At 49.3% G+C, this 18,313-nt stretch overlaps 1 protein-coding gene across 1 annotated transcript in view; it reads left to right on the top strand.

Annotated features, from left to right (window-relative positions):
- Positions 1 to 18,313, top strand: part of HIP1 (huntingtin interacting protein 1) — a 145,714-nt gene that overhangs the window by 86,544 nt on the left and 40,857 nt on the right. The window contains exons 2-4 of the mRNA XM_021700347.2: positions 10,270 to 10,333; positions 13,482 to 13,624; positions 13,884 to 13,940. Of these exons, the coding sequence (XP_021556022.2) occupies positions 10,270 to 10,333; positions 13,482 to 13,624; positions 13,884 to 13,940 (264 nt within the window). The remainder of the gene's footprint in view (positions 1 to 10,269; positions 10,334 to 13,481; positions 13,625 to 13,883; positions 13,941 to 18,313) is intronic.

Below are 18,313 nucleotides of genomic sequence, written 5' to 3'. Positions count from 1 at the left end.
GTGCAATCATCATCACTAAGTTCAGAACGTTTTCATCACCCTGAAAGGAGACCCCATCCCCATCAGCTACTCCCCTCCCCTCCCCCCCCGAGCCCCTGGTACCCATCATTCTTCCTCTGTCTCTTCAAATTTGACTACTCTAGATAGCTCTGATATGTAGAATCAAACAGTATCCATCCTTTTGTGTCTGCCTAACGTCACCGAGCATAATATCCTCCAGGTTCGTCCATGTCATAGTGCGTGGCAAGATTTCCTTCCCTTAAAACGTCTGAAGTGAAGAGACCATGGCTTGTTTGTCTGTTGCTCCATGGAGGAACACCTCTGTTGCTTCCACCAGTGTTTTCCACTGTGAGCACCAGTTTCCTTCCGGGTGTCCCACCATCCTGGCCACCTCCCTCCTCCCAACACAGGTGTGTACACCTTGCCAACTCCAGAAGTGATTGACATTTTTTAAACTTCTCAACTTTTTTTTTTTAAGATTTTATTTATCTATTTTAGAGAGTGGGGAGGGGCAGAGAGAGAGAGAGAATCTTAAGCAGGTTCTGCGCTGAGTGTGGAGACTGACGTGGGGCTCGATCTCCAGACGTGGGGCTCGATCTCATGACCTTGAGATCATGATCTGAGCCGAAATCAAGAGTGGGACACTTAACTGACTGAGCCACCCAGGCGCCCCAGCAAGATATTTTTTTTTAAGATTTTATTTATTTGGGCGCCTGGGTGGCTCAGTCGTTAAGCGTCTGCCTTCGGCTCAGGTCATGATCCCAGGGTCCTGGGATCGAGTCCCACATCGGGCTCCCTCCTCGGGGGGAAGCCTGCTTCTCCCTCTCCCACTCCTGCTGCTTGTGTTCCTGCTCTCGCTATCTCTGTCTCTGTCAAATAAATAAATAAAATCTTAAAAAAAAAAGATTTTATTTATTTATTTGAGAGAGAGAGAATGAGAGAGAGAGAGAGAACACATGAGGGGCGGAGGGTCAGAGGGAGAAGCAGACTCCCTGCTGAGCAGGGAGCCCGATGTGGGACTCGATCCCGGGACTCCAGGATCATGACCTGAGCCGAAGGCAGTCGCTTAACCAACTGAGCCACCCAGGTGCCCCCCAGCAAGATTTTTAATTGAAGAACTGTGAGGGACTTGGAGGAAGGAGGAGCTGGGGCATCCTCAACAGGAGAGGGGAGCACGCACGGTATCGAGAGCTGACAAGGACGTCTGCCTGGAGAGGATTTGGCAGACAAGGGTCCATCAGCCTGTCTGAGCGCCAGGCACTGTGTGTGCTCACTGAGGGGAACGGCAGGCTAACACAGCTCCTGCCCTCATGGGGAAAGACACCAAGCAAAGGAACAAACAAGGGAATTTCAGGTTGTGAGAAGAGCCTCTGCAGGAAGTAACCAGGGTAGTCGTGAGTTGTGGTAAAGAGATACTGCAGGGCAAGGGGCAGGGAGATGCCCTAGATTAGACAGGCTGCCTAGGAGGTGGTATTTGAACAGCCTGAAGAAGGAGGGAAAGCTAGCTTTGCAGATGGGAGGAAGACCCTTCCAGCCATAAGGAGCATCAGAGACAGAAAGAATTAGAAACGTTTGAGGAATGGGGCACCTGGGTGGCTCCGTCGGTGAAGCGTCTGCCTTCGGCTCAGGTCATGATCCCAGGGTCCTGGGATCGGGCCCCACGGCAGGCTCCCTGCTCTGCTCCTCCCTCCCCCTCTGCCCCTCCCCTGGCTTGTGCTCTCCCCTCTCTCGCTCACTCGCTCTCAAGTAAATAAAATCTTTAAAAAAAAAAAAATGAAATGTTCGAGGAACAAAAAGACAGCTGTGTGGTTGGGGCGTAAGTAGTAGACGGAGAGCAGGAATGGATGCTTGGCTGCATGGGAGCGGGGTGGCCGGCTCCGAGCTGGGGCGCGACCTCCTGCGAGGTACACAGATCACTCTGACTGCTGGGTGCAGAGCAGCTTGGGGAGGACCAGTCCATTTGGGAGGATATTTCACTGGCCCAGTGGGGACATCCTAGTGGTTTGGGCTTGAGTGGAGACAGAGGAGCGGAAAGAAGCAGAGGGGTCAGCATGGGAAGGACAGCATGACTGATGGCTGGATGGGAGCACGGGCAGGCAAAGGCTCATTAAGAAGGACTTGGAGGGGGACTGGGAGAGAAATACGTGGATGGGCATGCTGGTGGAAGTGAGGAGCCACCAAAGAAACCAGGGGACCGGGTGTCGGGTGGAAAGTGAGGCAGGCAGGTGGGCGGCGCTGGCTGGTCATGGGGCTGCTGGGCACTGCTGAGGGCGGCACGGTGTGGGGAGTCGAACTGGGTTGGAATCCTGGCCTCACCTGCTCTTGCCTGGGCTACCTACGGCAACTTGACTCAGAAAATAAGGGCTCGGATTCCCTGTCTTCCAGGCCAAAGCGGGGGATCGGAAGCAAATCCCCGAGTGTAGGCTTGGTAGAGGCTCTGCTGTTGCCACTAATCTGCTGAGAGCAATGTTGACTGCTCTACTATTTCTGAGGTGTCCCCAGTCCCCAGCCCTCCGAGTGGGCAGTCATCCCTCTGGCCATCGGTGGTCGCCACCTGTGCCTTTGCTCAGCCCCCTGCGCCCCGCGTGCTCTTTGCATTTACTTTCTCTGCCTCTGTTCCATCTCACTTTCTCCCTTCCACTTCTGCCCCTCCTGGTCTCACATTTCCCTCTGCGTGGCCCCGGGCAGGGGCCCCTCCAGTCCTTTGCTTCAGAATCTGCCACCCCAACCTCCTGCACATCGTCTCCGCCCAGCCCTGCCGTGGAACCTTTGCGAGCCAGCCCGAGCGCGGGGGCCCCTGCCAGGCGCTGTATGCGTGACAGGACAGGGCCCAGCAGAAGCAAGGCCCCATAGTTTTGCATCGGCTGCAGCCTGGCCAAGGCTGCCCTGAAGGAGCAGAGGATGGGGGGGGAGGGGCTAGGAGAAAGTCACCCTTCCCGCGGTGCCTGCTGATAATTGGCTCTCCGGAACCAGCTTGGGACACGAGGGCCAGCTGGGCCAGGAAGCCGTGTACAATGCCGCTCTTTCAGGGGGGACTCTGCGTGGTCGTAGGTCCTGTGTGACTCCAGGGAAATCTGGAGCACAGCCTGTTCTCAGAGGATGTTTTCTAACGTAGACCGGAGGTGAGAAATTGAGCCCCGACTTCCCACCCTCAGCCCTGGGAGGATCCCCGAAGGCATTGCCCCGTTCAGGACCTGACGATTTCCTTCAGGGAGCATCTCGGGAGGGGAGGGAATGGGAGCAGATTTTCTGAAATCTGCCATGAATCATCGCATACCTGGTGCTTTTTTAGAGGGGGAGCACCGGGGAAGCAATCAGTCCTTAGGAATCTTATGATTTATTAAGACTCTGCACCTGCCTTAGCAGCTGAGGGCCCGCAAGGGAAGAAGGCAGGTCCTGGCCCTCGGGATTAGATTAATCTCACTGGGGAGGTAAGACAACATACCAAGTGTCAAAACACTAAGAGAATTGGAATTCAAAAAGAAAGTAGGAGGGGCGCCTGGATGGCCCAGTCGGTGGAGCGTCCGTCTCTTGGTTTCAGCTCAGGTCATGATCTTGGGGTCGTGGGATCAAGCTCTGCGTGGAGCTCCCCACTCAGCTCGGAGTCTGCTTGAGATTCTTTCAGTCTGCTCCTCCCCCTGCTTGCTCGCTCATGCTCTCTCTCTCTGTCTCATAAATACATCTAAAAAAAGAAAGTCAGAAAGTAGAAATCATTAGCCAGAGTGGCCTAGCCAGTCTACTCGATAGTCAAATTTGGTCTGCCCTGGGAAGAAGGGTGGGATTTGGAATGTAGAAGGAAGTGGAGCATGCATGACGTGGGATGCCATCCCAGGAGTCAAGTTTCACAGAAGTACTGGAAACTCGTCATAGCTGGGAACGTCTGTCCTGGAAATGTCCCCGAGTCTGATGTTCCAAGGGCCCTGGAGGACCCACAGCCTGCCTTTATGAGCCCAGAATGCTGAGGCTCAGAAACCGGGCAGCCCGCCTACAGCCGTGGGCTGGGCCCTCCCCTCAGGCACTTGTACGTGGCAAAGCGTTGGTCGGGGAACCTCAGGCATGTCCGCTGCAGTAAAGTGGGAGCTCCTATGAGCTGCAAGAGAAAGGTCTGGGGCCGTCCTCACGAGGGCAGGCAGGGCATGCGGACGTCTTGTAGCTGTTGGTTTGGGCAGAAATTTCATTCTGCAGCCCGGTGCCAGGCTAGGCCCTTTGTCGGTGTCCTGGGCTCGTCCTGGGGGCTATGACTATGTGCACACAGAAATTGTTCCACGCTTTCCTTATGGCACTGAAGAGGTAACTCCTCACACCCAGCAGGATGGAAGGGCTTTTGTATCAGGTGCCTCCTCTGCTCAAGAGCCTTCTCTGGATCCCTAGTGTCCATCAGGCCATAATTTCTTGCCCTGATATTCAAAGCCCTCCATTATCTGAAGGACCTTTACAGAGTCTAAAAAAGGGGAAGGAACCTAAAAATCATCAATCCAGACTGAGCCTATCGGTTCTTTCCACAGTAACCCTGAAGAGAGGTTGCCATGCATCTGCCTGTATACTTTTAATGGGGAATTCTCTCTTTCACAAGACGGCTTTAAGTCCAAAAATGGCCACCATATACTTCTACCCATTGGTCTGGGTTTGATCCTTGGGATTATTCCTCCTTCCACATGACCACCCTTCAGAATGTTGATATTCCTCTGAATTTTCCTCAGTTCCTAGGTTCTTCCCAATCCAAGTCACTCTCTTCTAGAAGTGGTCTAGTTTGTCAGTTTTTCACATAATGTATAAAGCCCCAAACTGAATAGTGTTTTCTGTGTGAATTGATCCTGCATAGAGTTGGAACCATCCCCTCCCTCATTCTGAACACTATATTCCTTTTAATACATCCAGACCCCAGATTTGCATTTTGATCAACCACTTCTCCCCTACTTGGAGGATGTTGAGTGAGAAGACTTTAGTGAGATCATTAATACAAAATGCCTATTATTAGCACAGGGCCTGGTAGCAAGCACCCTTAGCTGCCATTCTCGTGGTGATCATTCACTGCTCCTTCACTTCCTCATTCTTTTTAAAATGCTGTTTCTCACCCAGAACCCTCCTGGACTCCTCCTCATCTTACAGGGTCCCCTCAGCCTGAGACACGCTTCCTCTGCTCTCACCTGTCTACACTCAAAACCTCTGTAGCATCTTTGATGCTTTCCCTCTGCTGTGTCCCCTGGGAGCTCCTTTTGGCCAATGTCATTGAAATTCACTTTAGAGGTGCCTGGGGGACTCAGTCGGTTAAGCATCCGACTCTTCATTTGGGCTCAGGTCATGATCTCAGGGTCATGGGATCAAGTCCTGCATTGGGCTTCCGCACTCAGCACAGAGTCTGTGTCCCTCTCTCTCTGCTCCTCCCCCCACCCCCGCTCGCCCTCTCTCTCTCTCTCTCAAAAAAGTAAATATCTTAAAAAGAAAAAAGAAATTCACTCTAGGGCCCACCTTCTATTGGGCTCTTTGCATTATAATTTCTCTCATTTTGGCTGAGGCTTTACTCCTTCATTTCTCTGTTGTCACTAGCTTCTTCCTGCATGCTCCATCCTCTTCTGCTCTGGCCTTCACACCCCTGCTGGCCCTACCCACCCGCTCAGAGCTCAGAAGCCCACTGGCCTTCCACACCCAGCGCCACCTCCCTCTCTGGCTCCATCCCCATCCCTCCCGGGCCTCCATGCTGCCCTCCAGCCACACAGCCTGCCTGCTCCAGGCCTTTCCTTCTTGTGCCCGGTGGCCTGTCCTCTGTGACCCTGACCTAGACCCAGCCGCCTAGACTGCCAGTTCCTCCACAGCCCAGAGCTGTCACGGAGGTTCAGGGCTGGGCTCGAAGATTCAGCCGACCAAGGTCGGAACCCAGTAGTATGACCTTGGGCCAGTTGCTTCGTCTTCCTGTGGAAGAATCATAGATGCCCCTGGGTTTGAATGAGCCGTAAATGAGAGACGTAGGTAAACTGCAGGGATAAGTACAGCACCTGGGAAAGGTCACCACCTTCTTCCTCTAAGAGGTCTTCCCGGAGCAGTATCGCAGTTTCCAGGGGCTTCCCCCTCCAGTCAACGTCTAGAGCACAGAACGTTTTCAGGTTTCAGCCAACACACAGTCACATACAGGACCTAGAGCTCCAAGCTCATGGTATATTATTTTATGTTGTTGAAGGGAACTTTAAGGTGTTGGGTTTTCTTATTTTTGCGAGCAAGACTCATAATGACCACAAGCTTGGGCAAGGGGTCGTCAGTCAGTGTAAAGAAATATTTGTGGAGGGGCGCCTGGGTGGCTTAGTCGGTTAAGCGGCTGCCTTCGGCTCAGGTCATGATCCCAGGGTCCTGGGATCGAGCCCCGCGCCGGGCTCCCTGCTCAGTGGGGAGTCTGCTTCTCCCTCTGCCTGCCTCTCTGCCTACTTGTGCTCTCTCTCTATCTCTTTGTCAAATAAATAAATAAAATCTTTAAAAAAAAAAAAAAAGAAGTATTTGTGGAATGCATCTAAACCCCGGCCATCAGGAGTCCCCCCTTGAGGCCCTGGTGTGGTTTCTAACATGTCTGGCTAACACAGGTTTCTCCTCTTTCTCTCAGCCCATACTACTGACTGCCTCTACCCAATCCCCTAGACCTTGACCACATCCAGTTCAGCACCTTACCACGTCTGGGTCTATTGTCATTTTACATATTTACGCCCCTTATAATTCCATACGGAACACAGGCGGCCTCTTAGGGCCCAGTAAATGTGGTGGTTTTGGCCAGAGGTCCATCTGCAGCCAGGATCCTGTCAGTGTCCTGGAGCCAGGGGAGAAACATAGCTTAAACCATGTTAACCCACCTGAGGGAGTTAAGGGGAAACGAGAGGGGCCTGGGATGGGCCTGGAAGCAGACGCTGAGAAATGAGGTCCAAGCAAGGACTAGTTAAGAGGAAGCTGGTGCTGGGACACCAGTAACACTGTGTTGGGAAATTTGAGGGGAATAAGCTTTTTCCTTCTTTCTTGCAGAATCTCGCATATGAGATCCTTCTTGACTGGCCTTAGTTCTGATGGGAAAGGCCCCAGTGTTTGCCTCTGGAGGCTGCCGTGACAGATCAGCACAAACAGGGTAGCTTGAGAGAATAGAAGTTTGGGTGCCTGGGTGGCTCAGTTGGTTAAGCGACTGCCTTCGGCTCAGGTCATGATCCTGGAGTCCCGGGATCGAGTCCTGCGTCGGGCTCCCTGCTCAGTGGGGAGTCTGCTTCTCCCTCTCCCGCTCCCCTCTTCTTGTGCTCTCTCTCTCTCTCTCTCAAATAAATAAATAAAATCTTTAAAAAAAAAAAACAACAGAAGTTTGTTCTCCCCATTCTAGAGGCTAGAAGTCCAACATCAAGGTGTCGGCAGGCCTGTCCTCCCTCTGAAGGCTCTAGGGAAGAATCCTTCTTTGCCTCTTCCTAAGCTTTTGATGGTCATTGGCCATCCTTGGCATTCCTTGGTTTATAGGTGATTCACTCTAATCTCTGCCTCTGTCTTCACATGTCTGTCTTCTTCCCGTGTGTCTGTGTGTCCCTTTGTCTTCATGTGGCCTTCTTCTTCCTTTTTTTTTTAATATTTATTTATTTGACAGAGAGAGAGCACAAGCAGGGGAAGTGGCAGGCAGAGGGAGAAGCAGGCTCCCCCCCGAGCAGGGAGCCCGATGCGGGGCTCGATCCCAGGACCCTGGGATCATGACCTGAGCCGAAGGCAGCCGCTTAACTGGCTGAGCCACCCAGGCGCCCCTATGTGGCCTTCTTCTAAGGTAGCAGTCATACTGGATTTAGGACCCAGCCTAATCCATTATGACCTCATCTTAACTAATTACATCTGCAAAGACCCTATTTCCAAATAAGATCACATTGGTAGGTACTGGAGGATTTGGACGCGAACACATCTTTTTTGGGGAGACACATCTCAACCCGCAACAGAGCTTAATGCTGTCGAAGAGTTGAGTCTGTGGAGAGAAAAAAATTACGTGGAAAAGCGGACTTCAGGAATACAGCCCAAAGTTACATAAACAAGATGTGAAAGAACATATCCTGGTAAAGCCTAGAAATAACCTATTTTGTACAATGTGTACATAAACATGTACGTAGGTATGTATTTTTTCCAGATAAAGACTTAAACGTGAAAGAACTAACAATGAAGCACTTAGAGGACAATGTAGGAATCTACCAGCATAATCCAGGGGCAGGAGAAGCGATCCAAGGCAGGTGAGCGTACTTAACTACATAAGGCAGTTGGTCAACCGTGAGAGCATGTAGGGAAATACTCAGAACTCACTAGCAGTCTGGGAAATACGAAATAAAGTCACAGTGAAACATCACCATACCCATAAGACCAGCAAAAATGGTGGTGGTGGGGTTGCTTTTGTACATGGTTAGTGGAAACATGAACGGTTTCAGAAAGCAAGATGGCGACCTTGTTGGGATCCTGATTAGAACAAGGGCAAGAAAGTTTTTCTGTTTTGACACAAGAGGGAAATGTGTTCATTAACTAGCCATTTGATGATGTTAAAGAAGTGTCCTTAAAATTTTAGGTGTGATAATGATGTTATGGTTAGTTTGTAAATAGTCCTTTTTTCCTTCTTCTTAAGAGGCTCATCCTGAACTATTTACTAGTAAAATGATGTAATGCCTGGAATTTTACTTCAGATAATCCAGGGAGCAAGGGGGTCAAGTGGCTGATGGTAGAAAGCAAGGGTCGTCACGCTTACAGGCATGGACCAAATCCAGACCTCCGCCTGGTTTTGTATATAAAGTTTTATTGGAACACAGCCATGCTCATTCTGTTACATATTTGTTTAGTATGTGTGAGGCTCCTTTTGTGCTCCAGCTTCTGCAGAACGGAGGACTTGCAGTGGAGAACCATGTAGCCTGCAAAGCCTAAAACATCTACTAACTGGCCCTTTACAGAAAATGTTTGCGAATCCTTGTCTGTAAGGAAGCCAGTTCGGCTGCGCGTTCATAAAGGTTGACGCTGGGGGCTGTGCGTGCCGATTAGATTAGTCTTCATGTTTGTCTGTGTTTGGATCTTTCCATAATGAGAAGTTTAAAAAAACAAAACAAAACAACACGCTTTGACCCACTGTATCCCACTCCTAGGAATCTACCTGTTGGAAATGAAGGCATCGATTAATAAGGATACATGTATAAGCATGTTGACTAAAATGGTTAAAAAAAAAAAAAAGGCAAAACTGATTGCTTACCGGTATGGGAATGCTTGTATAAATCACACCGACCCGCACCATGGAATAGTATGCTGTCTCTTGAAAGAATGGGCTAGGAAAAAAAAAAAAAAGAATGGGCTAGAATTTTGCCATCCCACTTGGAGAATTTTTCATGAGCTATTTTCAAGTGAGAAAGGCAGGATATAGAAAAGTCTGTACTTGGCGATCCCATTTCTATAGAACAGTGGCACAATTAACCCGTTTGGTGGGTAGAGGTGTATGTGCTCGTGTGTGTGTGTGTGTGTGTGTGTGTGATATGCATAACACATTAATGTGGCTCAAGGTGCATACCATCTACGGAAGGGGAGCACAGCAAAACAGGAAAAGGAAAATACCTATATTTAAACAGATCACGTGATACGATCCCGTTTGTGTGTTTGTGTTAAGTTGTATTCGTCTGTACACATGGCTGGCTACATTCCGAAGAGAGTTATGATTTTTAACACAACTGGAAAGCAGTGAACATTTTTAATGCGCTTTAAGTAAGGGAATAAAGGAGAATTTGGTTAGGGTTGGAAGATACCCAGAAGTGGGGAAAACGAGAGATGAGAGTGACCCCTGCAGACCCGGGCCAGCTAGGGAAGTCTCCATGGAAGGTTCTAGCGGTGAGAGAGGGGTGGCTGGATGGCCTTTGGGCCACAGCCGCTCCCTGATCTCAGCTCCTCTTCCTCCTGCTCCCAGAGAAATAATGTTTCCCTGGGGGATGAAAAGCATCCCTTTGTGCAGGCTTTAATTGCCATGTTGTTGTGCCAAGTGAATGAGTGGCAGGCAGGCATAGCAGCTGGGCACAGCCAATGCCAGGCAGCAAAGCCCGCTGCCTTAGGACAGCCTGGGCCAGCTGGCCTGGGAGCGCTGCCCACCTCTGCCCCCCACTGGGGGCCCTGTACAGGGACCGTGGGGCACAGGGGTCCTGGGGGAGCTGGGGAGGAGTCATTGCAGGGAGAGAAAGGGGTGGGGTGCCTGGGAGGGTCTCAGACACTAGGAGCGTATTCATCTCAGCCTCCGTTCCCCTCCCCCTTCCTCTTGTTTTTCAGACTGTCAGCATCAATAAGGCCATTAATACGCAGGAAGTGGCTGTAAAGGAAAAACACGCCAGAAATATCCTTTTGGATGTTGCTTGGAAGACCAACCCTGAGGCAGGTCAAATTGTGGGGGCTGAGGTCAGGGCGAGGTGTCCTTGCTCAGCTGCAGGAAGGGGAACCCCTCCACTGGCCAGGCCTCCTGCAGGGTTTAAGCTGCCTCAGTGGGCAGCAGCTGGCCTTTGAGACCACAGTTCATCAGGGCGAAGGGACCAAAGCCACCTCCTAGCTCAACTCTTTACAGCTTACCAAGGACCCCGCCCCTCGTAGGACTTCCCTTTGAGAGATTTCCTGGGGGCACAGGAGCGATTGTCAAAGCGCTCCAGACCCTGCACTTGGCCCATAGGGACCACACGGACCACCCGCTGGGAACATGATCGTCTCCTCTTCTCTGGGCTCAAAAGCCAAAAAGCCAAAGGTCTCCGCTGCCTTATGCCCCGGGGGGCTGGGGGGGGAGATGGGCAGCCATGGAAATAAGATCCACCAGTGTGAGCTGGGTCACGCACAGTCAGCCGGGCAGAAGACAAGAACCTCACGGCAGCATAGGGAACTGGTGGCTTGGAGGTTTTCACCACCACCCCGCTACTCCCGCCCCCACCCCCATGCCAAGTTTGGCCCCAGGCAGCCACCCTCGTGGGGTGTGGCTTTGGAGGGAAGTGCAGGCTGCATGCTGGCTGTTGGATCCCTTGGGATCTGCCCTTGACGGATAGAGCCCAAGAGCTGGAGGGCTGACCCCCAAAGTTCCAAAGGCAAGGCTGCGCGAGTGGGGCGAAGCCATTGTTTGTGTGTGTGTGCCGGGGAGGAGCAGGGTACAGCCCGGGGCAAGTGGAGCCTGGGCTTCTCGTGGTGGCAGTAACAGCCGGGTCAGAACAGCTCCTGTGGAAGCCATCCCACCTCAGCCCCTGGAGGAGACCCTCCGGGTACGGTGGCCAGAGGAGCCCTGCCCCTCCAGCAGGATGCCTAGCCCATAGCAGCCCATTGGGAAGCGTTGCTAACAGCACGTACTGCTCTTTACTGGTGGGTAAGCAGCTTGTCTTTGGTGGGAAGATACTTTGGTTGGACTTCAGGGCTTTGCTGCAGGCTGGGGGCTCTAGAACATCTCCCAGGTACCCCAGAAACCTGGCCTGACCGTGAGCCTAGTTAGACCTTGCCCTTTTATCCCCAGAAAGGCACAGTCCCCTTGCTTTACCAAGTCAAGAAAAGCCCCGATGACTTTCTCAGGGGGAATGACCTGGTCCTGACCCCCATCTGCTAAGAATACTGATCCGTCCGATTGAGATATGAAATAAGAGACTGTTGTCGAGGTCAGTGTGCTTGGGCCACCTCACAGCCTTCCAGGGAGGCTACCCGGGGTGATGGAAGGGGCACCACAAAGATGTTCTGGAATCCCACCTCGGCAGCAGTCTGGCTCGCTCTGGAGCCTCGAGTGGGTCCAGCGGGGCCTCCGTGAGCCTTCGTCCCCTTGTCTGTCAAATGAAAGACTTGGCTGAAGAAGATTTCAAAGGTCTAACATTCCCACTGTCCCCTTCCGTGAGTTTCTCTGCTTCACCATTTCTAAGAGGTGGATGAATGCTCAAAGGCTCTACTCCAAAGAGTAGGGTTTTAAAGCCTAAAGATACCGCAAAACATTTATTCTATATTGATTTTTTTGGAGACCGTCAGCCCCTCTCAATCCCAGCTGAATAAGCATTTGGAAATCTGACGTCAGAAGTGCTGTTCAGACAGCCATTTATCCTGGGTGTCTAACTGCCCCCCTCCCCGCCCCCCGCCACCCCATGTATCCACTCCCAGAGGGCTAGGGACTGAGTTTTATTTATTTTTTTATATCCCTGAGTGCCTGCCTGACACGCAGTGGGTGCATTAAAATGCTTATGAAATCAAAGGACAGAAAGGTCTCCTTGCCTCTCAAAGTCGGGGTGCCTGGCTAGCTCTACACCTGCTCCCGCTTCCGGTAAAGTAACCACAGTCTGCCGTGAGAAGTCAGCCCGTGAGAGGGGTTGCAAGCTGTCCACCTCTCCTCTTGGCTTCCATCTAGCCTGAGGGGACTGTGCTTTAAGGGAAACTGTAGTTATTTCAGAAACCCCTCTAAGACCAAAAGCTGACATAAGCTTCCAGACCCAGAAGTCTGTGTTCAAGCCCACCCCCCTCGAAATGCAAATTTCAGTTTGGGGAAGGAACTTGTTGATACCTTCCAGCTCAGAAGCAAAACAACATGTGTTCTGGATGAATCATAGCGTTTCTGGCCCGAGGCAGGTCTTTCTGTCCTGCGTGGCACCCCGCTTCTTACCTGAGCCTTGACAAAGAAGCCTGTAGTTCTGGGGAAAGACCTACACTTGGAGTTGATGGTGCCCAGTTGCTGGGTGTGTGAGGCCCATATAAGCGCTAACTTAAAATCACGCTAGACCAGATGGACATTTATTACATGCAGGTTGTGGCAGGGAGTCTGTGGGTGCATTTGAAATTGGATCTCGGGTGGATGTGGTCCCAGGATTCCATATACAGCGAGTTCAAGGTATAGGGAAATGCATGCACCAAGAAGCATAAACCAAGAAGGTTTATGGAAAGGGGGGTGTATAAGAGTCATTTTAAGTTTTGGGGAAATGCTTCCAGTTATGGAATGACTAAATCAGGGGGGATGCAAGGTACAGCATCGGGAATATAGTCAATGGTATTGTAATGGTGTCATCTGGTGACAGACCGTAGCTATATGTGAAGTTGTCTGACCGCTATGTCGGATACCTGAAATGAATGTACATTGGGTGCCGACTATACTTCAATAAGGAAATAAAGCACAGAAAACAGCAGAGTGCCTGTATGGAGAGGTGTCAGGTGCTGCTTGGAAGAGGAGCCGAGGTGTCCCCACCAGGGCCAGGGCCCCTGATGAAGAGCTGAAGCCTGCCCTCACTTCTGAATACTGGATAAGAAAGAACTTTGAGACACTGTAATGTATTGCTAAAATGTGAGCTGTTATTATTCCCCGAAAGGCCCCATCACACCCTCAGCCAAACCCAGGGGAAGGGCAGAGTCTTCCTCCCACAGCGAAGCCCTTCTTTGAACCAAAGCATCTTCCTGCTAAAGGTAAACCAGGACTGCCACTGGCCCAGAGCACGCTTGTACAAACTGGAAAAGGCCCATCCATGCCTTTGTTTTCCATGACCCCCCCCCACCATGCATACTGGGCACCCACCATGAGAAAGGGGCACAGACCTTTTGGTCTGTTGTCAACCGGCTACCCCTCTCTAGCAATGCTGTCCTCTGCTGGAAGTTCTGCCACGTGTTTCACAAACTCCTCCGAGATGGACACCCGAACGTGAGTTCCTGGGACTGCAGGGGCTGGCCAGGGGGCCGGGGACCCATGTGGGGAAAGTGGATCGCCTGGGGGAAAGGGGCATTGTCCACTCCGGCACTGGGGTGGGGGGGCAGCTGCCCCCTTCTCCTGGCCTTTAGGTTGCTGGTTGGAGGTAGACTTGTCTGTCTGTCAGCCTCTCTGCCCACCCCAGCCCCATCTTACACCATCCTCTGTCTCCTTGCCTTCTCTTCTCTCATCAGCTCTTCTCTTCCCTCTCCAGGTCCTGAAGGACTCCCTGAGATACAAAAATGAATTGAGTGACATGAGCAGGATGTGGGTGAGTTTGGAGATGCACCCGGGGGCCACCTGCACCTGCTTCTCCTTCCCCAGAGGCCACAGAACAAGGACTGTGGAACAGAATGAATTCCTCTCTTTCAACTTGCTTAGGATTTCTCTCATGACCATCAAGGAGGGGTCAGCAATGGCCCCAAATAGTACCATGATATCCACGGTCTTACCTGGGGACCCTAAAGCTGTAGGGAAGTTCTAGGGCCTGGGAGTTTCTCCTGCCAATGGAACCTCACATTGTAACGCTCTCTGGGCATTGGATCCCTCAGCAGTGACTTTGTCACAATTCCTGTGTCTTTCCTTCTGCTAGTCCCATGTGGGTCACAGTACATTGAGAACTAGCATTCCCAATTCTTAATGCCAGTACCTTTTCTTTCCCTTCTTCCCTGGGAATCTAGAGATTCTCAGTGCCCTAGGATGGGGGAGGAGGTAGGTGGTGGTATTGGAATCAATTGGAAAAGAAGGTTTTTATACACACACCAGGATCCCTCTAGAGTCTGTTGTCCAAGGAGTATGTGTATTGATGGTGCATAATCTGCATTTTGAAGACTTTCTTGGGTTGATTCTGATACGTCTGTTTGCCCCCACTGGTTGAGAGCTCTGGCCCTTTCCTTCAAATTCTTACTTCTACTCACAGAATGTTAGCAATTGTGGCATCCAGTCCACCCAGTGCTGATGAGAATACAGGCCCAGAGAGGGAAGCAGCTTTTCCTACATCACAGGCTAGTTGGTCTGAACAAAGCTGAGAGTTGTTCCCAAACCTCCCAGGTGCATGTTGGAGAGCTTTCAGTTATATCTCAAAACATGGAAAGTTTGGGTCTTCTTCTTTTTTGTTAGAATTTGCCTGGTGTATCTTTTTCCACCCTTTTACTTTTGACTTTTCTATATTCTGTGTCTTAGAAAAGTCCCTTATAAATAGCATTTAGTTGGATTTTGTTGTTGCTTTTCGTCAAGATGGCAGTCTTTGTCTTTTAGCTGTACATTTACCCCATTTATGTTTATTATAATGCAAAATATTTTTAGATTTATACCTTCCATCTTAGTTTGTGCTTTCTCTTTGCCCCTTCTGTCTTGTTTCCGTTTTTCTTCATTCCTTGTCTTCTTTGGATTGATTGGGTATTTTTTTTCTCGTCCCATTCTCCCCTTATTACTAGTTAGGAGATTTTTTTTTAACTCTGCTTTTATTTCTTACCCTTTGGTATGTTATCCAATAATTACAAAATGCAAGTTTAGTTTCTCAAGAGCTAAAATTCATGTCTTTAGCTGTTTCCTCTATAACACAAAGACCTTAGAATATTTTCACTCCATGCCCTCCTCTAAACTTGTATGTTATTGTTGTCATGTATTTTAATTTTGGTTTTGTTTTTCTTTTTAGACTATAAGATATTTTATTTTAATTGTTTTATTCTGTCCTCTTTCTTTCTTTACATTTGCATTCTAACATATGGGGTCACTTTTTTTTCTTCCTGAATTATTTCCTTTAGTGAGAATCTCATGGTGGCAAATAACCACTTTTACTTGTTTGGGAATGTCTTTATTTCACTCTCCTATGTGGAAGATACTCTCTCTGGGTGACAGTTATTTTCTCTCAGCACATGGATGATATTATTCAAGATATCCTTCCACTGACTTCTGGATGCCATCATTTCCATGAAGCTGGCTATCAGAGTCATTGTCCCTTCTTAAAAGCAAATCTGGGGGCGCCTGGGTGGCTCAGATGGTTAAGCGTCTGCCTTCGGCTCAGGTCATGATCTCAGGGTCCTGGGATCGAGTCCCGCATCGGGCTCCCTGCTCCTTGGGAGCCTGCTTCTCCCTCTGCCTCTCTCTCTCTCTCTCTGTCTCTCATGAATAAATAAATAAAATCTTTAAAAAAAAAAAAAAAAAAGCAAATCTGGTTTTCCTCTGACCATTTTAAGACCTTACTAGGAATAGGTGCAAATTTATTTGGGATTCTTTAGACTTCTTGAATCTGTGAGTTAATATCTTTTATCAGTTACAAAAAATTCTCTGTCTCTTCAACTATCACCTTTGCTCCACTCCATATTTACCCCTGAGACTTTGGTTATGTCAGTCTTCCCCACTCTATACCCCAGTGCCTTTTTTTTTTTTTTAAGCTCTATGTCCAACATGGGGCTTGAGCTCATGACCCTGAGATCAAGAGTTTCATGCTCCACCGACTAAGCCAGCCAAGTGCCCCCCTCACCCCATGTCTTTAAACCCCTGTTTCATCGTTTTCTTCCTGTTTGCCTCGTTACAGCATTCTGGGTAATTTCAGTAAATCTAGCTTTCAGTTCATTTGTTGTTCCCTTTTCAGCTGGGTCTAATCTGTTGTTAAACCTCTTCATAAGATTTATAATTTTAGTCTAGCTTTTATTTCTTGGAGTTCTTTTTTTTCCCCCAAATCTGCTTGTCATTTTTTATGATTTCTTGTCATTTTTTATGATTTCTTATGTATTTTGAAACAGCCTCTTATTTACTTAGACAAATTAGACAGTGACCTCATATATCACTTCTTATACTTCCATTATCTAAAGCCCCTCGAGATCTGTTCCTGCCATCCGTTGTTTTTGATGAATGTTGTTCATGCTGTGGAGTTTCTTTTTGTGCTTATTTTTTACTGTGCATTGCTCATTTTCCTGGGAATCGTATTTGTGGGAACTCTTTCAAGTCAGGTTCCTCCAGAGAGAACGGGCATTTCCTTCCATTGAGATCTCTCTAAATTAAATTCTTAATTTAAGGCTTTGTGAATTCCAGGCAGAGCCCCTTGAGCTCTGGCTCCTGGGTCCAATTCCCAGAAGTTTTTTTTCCCTCCCTCTGATCATAACAGTGGTTTGAGGTCCTCAGGGAGGACTCTTTTGGTGCAGGAGTGCTGGGATCTACGTTATTTCCAGTTCACCCTTGGTTCCCCTACCCCAGGGAAGCAGTCTTTGCCTCTTCCACCAGACTCTTCAGTGTGGGCAGGCCAGAGCCCTGCCTCCTATTCACCACCTGGTTCACGTGGTGTGGCAAAACCCCTGTCTCCACCAACTCCATCACCCCAGCATTTCACTTACTCACCTGGTACCTGTATGGACTCAGTCCCTGGCCTGAGGATTCCTTAGCCTCTCATTAGTTCATTAATGCCTTCAAAAAGAAGTTTTAAATATTTTACCCAATATTTTAGTAGTTTTCAATGGGAAGGTCAACCCAGATACCTAGCCTGACTTGTTATCCAAACTGGAATTCCTTTAGGCCTTGCTTCCTATGTAGTGTTCTCTTCCATGTGGCTGAGAGTTTTTGGATATTAGAAACCTTTTTACTTTTTTTTTTTAATTAAGACCTAATTTTTTTAAAGATTTATTTATTTATTAGAGAGAGAGAGAGCGAGCATGCACACCTCAGTGGGGGGAGGGGCAGAGGGAGAGAGTGAGAATCTCAGGCAGACTCCTCGCTGAGTACGAAGCCCAACTCAGGGCTCGATCCCAGGACCCTGAGATCACGACCTGAGCCGAAATCAAGAGTCGGCCACTTAACTGACTGAGCCACCCAGGGACCCCCTTATTTTTTTTTAGAGCAAATTTTAGGTTCACAGCAAAATTGAGCAGGAAGTATGGAGATTTCCCATATACCCCCTGCCTCCAAACATGTGTAGTGTCCCCCTTTATGAACATCCCCTGCCAACATAGTACATTTGTTACAAGTGATGCACCTTCACTGATAACATCATAATCACCTTAAGTCTGTAGTTTGCATTATAGTTCACTTGTGGTGTTGGGGCATTGTATATTCTGTGGCTTTGGACAAATGTATCAGGACATGTACCCATCACAGTGGTATCACACAGAATAGTTTCACTGGCTTCAAAAATCCTCTGTGCCCCACCTATTCATCCCTCCCCACCTCCCCCAGCCCTTGGCAACCACTGGTCTTTTTACTGTCTCCACAGTTTTGCCTTTTCCAGAATGTCATGGAATTGGAATCATACAGTATGTAGCCTTTTCAGATTGGCTTCTTTCCCTTAATAACATGCAGTTAAGGTTCTTCCATGTCTTTTCAGGGCTTGATAGCTCATTTCACTTTTAGTGCTCGGTAATACCCCATTGTCTGACTGTACCACAGTTTATCCATTCACCAACTAAGGAATGTCTTGGTTGCTTCCACGTTTTGGCAGTTATAAATAAGGCTGCCATAAATACCCATGAACAGGTTTTGTTTGGACATAAGTTTTCAACTCCTTTGGGTAAAAGCCAAGGAGTGCCATTGCTGATTTGTGTGGTAAGAGTAAGTTTAGTTTTATAAGAAATTGCCAAACCGTCTTCAAAAGTGGCTGCATTAGGGGCGCCTGGGTGGCTCAGCCGATAAGTGTCTGCCTTCGGCTCAGGT

Source organism: Neomonachus schauinslandi, chromosome 5 (assembly GCF_002201575.2).
Source record: "Neomonachus schauinslandi chromosome 5, ASM220157v2, whole genome shotgun sequence".
In the NCBI taxonomy this organism is placed as follows: Eukaryota; Metazoa; Chordata; class Mammalia; order Carnivora; family Phocidae; genus Neomonachus; species Neomonachus schauinslandi.
The sequence above is the reverse complement of the archived record's forward strand: the minus strand, read 5'-3'. Positions and strand labels throughout refer to the sequence as shown.